Source organism: Felis catus, chromosome D2, assembly GCF_018350175.1.
Source record: "Felis catus isolate Fca126 chromosome D2, F.catus_Fca126_mat1.0, whole genome shotgun sequence".
Classification (NCBI taxonomy): domain Eukaryota; kingdom Metazoa; phylum Chordata; class Mammalia; order Carnivora; family Felidae; genus Felis; species Felis catus.
The window spans coordinates 8,214,620-8,222,643 of record NC_058378.1 but is presented as its reverse complement, the minus strand read 5'-3'; the positions used below and the strand labels follow the sequence as shown (position 1 = coordinate 8,222,643).

Sequence of the window (8,024 nt, the reverse complement as noted above, 5' to 3'; positions counted from 1 at the left end):
AGGAAACTCTGTCAGCCCAGAGCTCGACGCAGGGCTTGAACACACGAGCCGTGAGATCATGACCTGAGTCGAAGTCGGACGCTCAACCGACTGAGCCACCCAGGCGCCCCTCAAGCTTTTAACCAAAGAGACAAAACAATAGTCACAATAATAATAGTGATTTGTTGTTACCATTAATAGTAGTTTACTATTGCTGATAAGAAATTTCCACAAACTTGGTGGTTTCAAAGAATATGCATTTATTTTGTCACTCTGGCTGTGGGTCTGGGTATGGCACAGCTAGTCCCCTGCAGCTCAGGGTGTCTCCCGGGGCTGCAAATGAGGGGTGGCCAGCCTTCTTTCTCAACTGGAAGATTTACTGGGGGATTCGTGGGCTTTTGAGTTCATCCAGGATGTAGATGTAATTGATCTCACAGCTGTATGATTGAGAATCTGGTTGTTTGCTGGTTATCTGCTATAGGCACAGATCCTAGAGGTCATGTAGGCTTCCTCCACATATCTGTCCTCTTCATCAAACCAACAAGGGAGATCTCTTCTCAAGTCTGCTTGATGGATTCTCCTATAATATGACGCAATCAGGAGTTGACGTCCTTTGCCATAAACGTGATCCAAACAAGGGTGTGACGCCATTACCTTTGCCAATTCTGTTGGCCAGAACCAAGTCTCAAGGGCGTCCCACACTCAAGGGGAGAGGGTTACACCAACACACGGGCACTAGGAGGCGAAAATCATCGGAGCGGTCACCTTAGGGTCTGGGCGCCACAGTATTATTTTAAGAATCCACTTGCTTAGAGAAAGGGAAGCCATTTAATTTTGCAAACATCCGTCCATCAGTCTAATAAGGTCTTGGTAAATTTCTTGCGGTGCGTCCTGTCCGAGGTAAAAATCCACATGATTGTAGTGTGGAATCAACTTATAGTAAATAAGCCTGGGAATTTGGGGCAGTAAATTCTCAACGTCCTTGAGGTCAGCCACACGGTCGTGTCCTCCGCTCCACACAGCTGTGGGCACTTGCATCTTGGTCACGTTGTACAAGGGAGGTGTGAGCTAAGTATGATTAGAGATGGAGAGAAAAAAACCAGATTTCGCAGAAAACCACATCAGGGGAGTAACCTTATCGATTGTTAAGCAAGTTCTTCAAATGCTAAAAGTATGCAGTTAGAATGCACTTAACGATTTCCAAACATCAAAATGTTAGAAGTGCTCGAGAGCACTTCTGTGCAATGGTATGAACCGTGAATAAAGAAAAAGATAACCGTAATATTTCTGATTTGCACATTGGGGAAAATAGGAAAGAATCCTTGAGGAAGGGGGCTCTTATTTCTATGGGGGACCATCTTTCTTTCGTTAAAAAAACTTTTTTTAAGCATATTTATTTTGAGTAGGGGGGATGGTCAGAGAGAGAGAGAGAGAGAATCCCAAGCAGGCTCCATACTGTCAGCACAAAGCCTGACATGAGACTCGATTCCATGAACCATGAGATCATGACCTGAGCTGAAATCAAGAGTCAGTTGTTTAATTGTCTGAACCACCCAAGGCGCCCGTATGGGTGACCATCTTTCTAGTAGGGCTTGGCATTCAGAGTATGTCCTTTTGAAACAATATATGTGTGTGTGTGTGTGTGTGTGTGTGTGTGTGTGTGTGTATGTACACACACACACATATATATATGTATAGGATAAATGTAAATACCTCTTCTCTGGTGCAGAAATCTGGGCTTGGGGGGATTATTGACACTTGAGCAGACTCTTTGGGGAGCATTGAGACCAATGGATGAAAACAGTTGAAGTATGACGTGAACAAGGAGCCAGCCTGTTCCAGAGAACGTGATGTCTTTTCCCTTCTCTCTGGGATCCAACGAATCCCATCCCCCAGCTCCTCAGTGGCCCCAGATGACCTGGCCTGGCCAATCAGTCCTTCATCCCTCTGGCCTCAGTGACTGGATGACAGATGGGCACGTGGCTAAAACCGGGCCAGAGTTCTCTCTGGAACTTTCTGCCAGTGCTCCTGAAAAAATACTGGCTTTTTCTTCGGGTTTGTGGTGGAAAGAACGATACGAGTTGAGCACACGCAGTCACAATCTTACTATTTTTGAAATAGCCTGAGAAGGGAAAGACCATTTGTGAGCAGAACTGGGAGAGACAGGGAGGGGCGCAGGGAGAAGGAGAGCCCGGAGGACAGCGTTCCAGTTCCCAGCCATTGTGAGTTGATCACCACCCTGTTCAGTACAGTAAAGCAGTAAATAGATTTTTTTAAACCTAATGTCGCGTGTCTCCTGTCATGCACAACTGAGAGAATACGGACTGCCACCATATTCCAGGGACCGAATTGTGTTTTCCCCAAATTTGGATGTTGAAACCTTAACCTCTAATTTGACTGTATGAGGAAGTAAGGCTGTTAGGAGGTAATTGGGGTTAAATGCAGTCATAAGGGCCAGGTCCTAATTAAGTAGGACTGGCAGTCTATAGGAAGGGGAAGAGAGAGATCTCTCTCTCTCTCTCCGAGCGCACTCGCAGAAGAAAGGGTACGTGAGCACATGACAAGAAGGTGACTGTCTACAAGCCAGAAAGGGGCTCCTCCCCAGAGCCCCACCAGCTGGACACTGACCTTGGACCTCCAGCTTCCAGAATGTGAGAAATAGATTTTTGTGGTTTAAACCACTCAGTCTATGGTCATTCTTTTTTCTTTTTTCTTTTTTTTTAATGGCATCCTGAGCAGATTTCTACACTGCTGTTAACAATTTTTGGCAGCAAGGTTAGGAAGAAAGGGTAACGTGGACAAAGACACAGATCCTTGGGAAACTGTAACCTTGGCCAGGGAGAGGTTTCCTAAATTAGTAATGTACCTGATGACTTGGTTGGGGGGGGGCTGACTTGGGGACCATGCACCTTCAGTTCTCTCGGCAGGGCGATATACAAGCAGAGATCACAGGCTCGATCATTACAGAAGTTACTGTTAGTCAATGGGTTGGTGTCCGGGTCTTAGAGTTACTGAATATCTTAAGTATGTCGCCTGTCCCCTATCTTGCTGGGAGACCGTGGCCCTGGGCTTAGGAGCAAGTGATAAAGGAGGAAGTGAGAAGGCAGCGACAAGGCAGCGAGGCCAGTGAGCACAGATCAGGGCTCACAGTGGTGCTTTAAGGGCTGGGGAGAGCCCGCACAATGCCCCAAAGGCCAAGAGCAAACTGGGGCAAGAGCAGGCATGCTTTTCCCGACTCTGGGTTTCTCGGCGGGATAATACAAAGCATAAATACTTAGATGCAAAGATGAAGAAAGTTAAAGAGTAGAAAAACAGCTGTAAATATTAGCAAGCTTCATGGCAGGAGAGTGGGGTTGAGGAGCCCCTGAAATCAGAACACATTTACCGCAATGATTTAGGACGCTGTGAAGGATGAAAGGAAGCTCAGAAGAAGGCAGAGCCAAAAATGAATATGCAAATCAGGATGCAAATGAGACATGCTGACTTTGGGCCAAGATTTTTTTTTACTTAGTAATGAAGGTTTGGTGATTACACTGATAATTATGCCCGTCTTATTTATGGTCATTGCTCATAGTTGTGACAAAGGTTATTGCTTTTTACACATACATGTTGTTCACCCTCAGCTTGTTTGGGGTTTTCCATTTCTTTCCCAAGGCCCCGAGCAAACGATTCATGTGTGAACTTGAATCACCATGTATCCTGAAGATGGGAAAGATCATCCCTGTGACACAGCTCTCATCCAAGTTGACTTTTAACTCTCACAAGGTAAGCTCATCGCCCAAGACTCTTTCCTCTTGGGAACTATCTACTCTTGCTAGGGTAAGAAATTGGTTACTCACAAGACAAATTGGGACTTTGACATAGTATGTGGGTCTGTGTGTGGCAAGCAGCCTAGGAGAAAACTGTAGCAGTTTGGGAGGAAAATCAGATTCTTTACGTATCTTGTCTATCGCAGTTACTACGGTGGCACTGAAAATCTGCTTTTTTGAAAAATTTCCAAATTTCCATACCCCTTTTTTGAAAAACTCATGTATCTTTGATGGCCACTTGTGTAACCTGAGTTATATATATATGTATATATATATAGTATGTGTATATATATATATATATATACATAGTATACATAGTATATACATATATATAGTATATATATATATAGTTATATATGTATAGTATACATAGTATACATAGTATATACATATATATAGTATATATATATAGTTATATATGTATAGTATACATAGTATACATAGTATATACATATATATAGTATATATATAGTTATATATGTATAGTATACTTAGTATATACATATATATATAATATATATATATAGTTATATATGTATATATTATATATGTATATATGTATATATATATATATGTGTGTATATATACACACATATGTTAAATGAGCAGTAATTGTCATCCCAAAGAACTAATAGGGCAGTGTTAGTTCATTTTATAATAGATGGGTAAGAAATGAGAGCATATGTTCCAGAAACAAAGATTACATATCTTTAATTCTCCTTTTAAAATATGGTCTTGGGGTGCCTGGACAGCTCAGTCACTTAAGTGCCTGACTCTTGATTTCGGCACAGGTCACGATCTCACGGCTTGTGAGTTCGAGCCCAAAGTCCGGCTTTGCGCTGACAGTGTGGAGCCTGCTTGGGATTTTCTTTCCATCTCTCCCTCTGCCTCTCTCTCTCTCTCTCTCTCTCTCTCTCTCTCTGTCTCTCTCTGTCTCAAAATAAGTAAATAAATGTTAAGAAAAACATGGTTTTAATTAAGTGCTGAGAATGTCTACTTTTTTTGATGTTTATTTATTTATTTTGAGAGAGAGAGAGAGAGAGAGAGAGAGAGAGAGAGAGAACTGGGGAGGGGCAGAAAGAGAAAGAAAGAATTCCAAGCTGCTACCTCAGGGCCCGACATAGGGTTCCATCTCACAAACTGTTAGATCATGACCTGAGCTGAAAGAGTTGGACGCTTAGTCGACTGAGCAACCCAGGTACCCCAAGAGTTTCTATTTTTTGAGAAGGAATAAGTAGGGCTATAAAATCCAGGAACCCCTGAGTCATATCCTGGTTCATTACTAAGCTAAATAATTTTGACAATGTACCTAACCTCTCTGAGCCTCTGCAAACGTGGAGGCAACATATTTACCTTGTAAGGTCATTTAAGGATCAAAACTAATATGGAAACATTAATTTTTTTTAAAAAAGGGGTGCCTGGGTGGCTCAGTCAGTTGAAGGTCCGACTTTGGCTGTGGTCATGATCTCATGGTTCGTGGGTTCGAGCCCCGCGTCGGGCTCTGTGCTGACGGCTCAGAGCCTAGATCCTGCTTCAGATTCTGTGTGTGTGTCTCTCTCTCTGCCCCTCCCAGCTGTCTCTCTCTCAAAATATAAAACATTAAAAAATTTAGAAATAATAGTATGGAACATGATAAGAAACCAATAAGTGGAATCTGATCTATATAAAATATGTGGCACAGTGTTGGAACCTAGCAGGTACTTAGTGAGTGGAGACTGATGACCACGGTCATCCATGTACCTGGTGAAAGTGCATCATGTTCTCATCAGGGTTTCCCCAGTCAAAAGCTTGGAACAGACCAGAATTAGCAGCCTATGATAAAATAGAAATAAAAACACATTACGATGATATAAGAAAACAACACGCATTTAAAGACCGTAAACAGAGGCACACCTGGGTGGCTTAGTCAGTTGAGGGTCCGGCTTCAGCTCAGGTCATGGTCTCATGGTTCGTGTGTTCAAGTCCCAAGCCGGGCTCTGGGCTGACAGCTCAGAGCCTGGAACCTGCTTCGGATTCTGTCTCCGTCTCTCTCTGCCCTCCCTCCCCACACACTCTCTCTCTCTGTCCAAAAAAATTTATAAACATTAAAATAAATAAAGACAGTAAACAGAAAATACACAAAGAGGATGACATTACATCCCACTCTTTAGGCACAAGAGCTAAAGTCCAGTAAAGATTAATAAGCCGGATAATAAGACTGATACGAGCCGATAGAGTAATTCACAGAACTGACTGACCGTCTTTTACTCTCCTCTATACCTCTCCAGTGAAAATTCTCAGATAGCAATGTGTTTATTTTTTTTCTAAGTTTATTTGTTTATTGAGAGGGAGAGGGAGGGAGAGAATGAGTAGGGGAGGGGCAGAGAGAGAGAGAGAGAGAGAGAGAGATTGAGAATCCCAAGCAGGCTCCGTGCTGTCAGCGCAGACCCCGACACGGGGCTGGAACTCATGAACTGTGAGATCATGACCATGACCTGAGCTGAAACCAAGTCAGACGCAGAACCGACTGCACCACCGAGGCGCCCTGACAACAACGTCTTCAGGTGTTGTAACACTCTACAGAGGAACGTCTACAAGGATGCTGCGATTGAATGATTCTTGACCATCTTAGCTTCAGGAATCGTCATAATTTTTTTGAAAGAGGCACCAGCTGTTCATCGACATTGAAAAGTGACTGATGTTTTCCTACACAGCTGTGTCCAGTATCCCTGTCAGGGTGTCATCACTACATTCCCTGTTCTTGAACACTTTTTGTTGCTCCTGAAGGGAACGTGCACGCGGGGTAGCTTCAGCGCTTCCCGTGTGAGGGGCTCTGTCCCCCCAGCAGCCAGCCGTGTCGTCCGTCAGGAGTGGGGCCACATGCTGAGTGTCTGAGACACCGGGCACGCCACTTGGACATTTTCATGTTCAGACTTCCGCTACGAGAATGGAAACGGTCATACACCTGCACACCTGGGGCTTCCTTCTTCTGTGACTTGCCACCCTGGACCCAGGAAGGAGGTCACGTTCACGTTCACTTCACACATTCCAGTAGGTGATTCTCAGTCTGTCCCACGGTTTTTGTTTTTGTTTTTGTTTTTTTTCCTGAACTTGAATCTCAGAGATTTTTTTTCACACTCATTGATTTAATCCTGATGCTTCGTTTAAAATTATTCCCATCATGCTCTCTATTGACAGAGGCGGTTCGCCGCGGTCAGTTTTCAGCAATGGGAAGCAGCAGCGTGGGCTCCTTAGGTACCTGGGTTCTAGCAGCAAACAGACCTGGTCTCGGTCCAGGCTTAACGGATTATTGAATGTGTCATCCACGGCAAGTTACGTATCTCCCCTAATTCCCGTCTGTGAAATGGGAATGATGACATTCTCCTCATAGTGAAGATTCAACTGGGTGATGCATTAAACAGGGTGCTAGGGTGTAGCACCTAGAAATGCTCAACAAACCTCTTTTTACTAACATTACTACTCTTGTCATTGTCATCACCCTTGCCATAGCTGTCCGCATAACCTATGACCAAGTGTCTCACCTCATCCCCCTCCCCACCCCCCTGACTTATTTCTGTCCTCAAGAGGACTTTCTGCCACAGGAGAAGAGATCTTTCTAAGAGCAGTGAGCTGTGAGACACGTAAGGGACAGGCCAGGACATTTGTGGCATAAGGGGTATCGATGCCTTCGTGGAAAGACTGTTAAGAAAATTCAGTGAGACCAAAGGAAATCACACGTACAAACAGCAAGGACACATAGTAAGTGCTCAGGGAAAGTGAATTTGGAGTTGTGTTACCCACCACAGACCCTCTCTGTCTCCTCACGGGGGGGAGACATTCTGTCCTGAGCATCTTTCTTCCGGCAGGAACTTGAGGGCTTATCTCCTGGGCGTGGAACTCTTCAAAGGAGTTCAGAAGTCCTCAACTAGTGTTTCAGGCTATCTACAGCAGTGATTCTCAACCGTAAAGCATGGAGCAAACTTATCGGGGTGGAGGTGAAAGTGTAAACTCGTAGGGATCTCGGATATGTCAAAACTTTGGGAAGACCCTTCTCTCCTCCCCCCCCCCCCCAACACACACACTCATCACACTTGGTTCAGAAAGCTGGGCCAATTGAATATGACTTCTCCCTGAACTTGCTGAATATTGAGCAATACGGTAGCACACACACAAATTTAAACTGAGAGTGAAAACAGAAACCGTTAATCTATTTTCATCTCTATCTCATCCTTCACTTGCGCAGAGTAGAGCATTATT

At 44.1% G+C, this 8,024-nt stretch overlaps 1 protein-coding gene across 4 annotated transcripts in view; it reads right to left on the bottom strand.

Annotated features, from left to right (window-relative positions):
* Window positions 1–219: 219 nt before the first annotated feature.
* Window positions 220–8,024, bottom strand: part of LIPK (lipase family member K) — a 50,580-nt gene continuing 42,775 nt past the window's right edge. For 3 of the 4 annotated variants that reach the window (XM_019814250.2, XM_019814247.2, XM_003993866.3), the window contains 2 exons: window positions 5,529–5,600; window positions 220–1,047 (listed from right to left, as the gene is read on the bottom strand). In XM_019814250.2, coding sequence (XP_019669809.2) covers window positions 808–1,047; window positions 5,529–5,600 — 312 coding nt within the window. In that variant the 3' untranslated portion in view covers window positions 220–807. The remainder of the gene's footprint in view (window positions 1,048–5,528; window positions 5,601–8,024) is intronic. The other variant, XM_019814251.2, reaches the window with a different exon arrangement.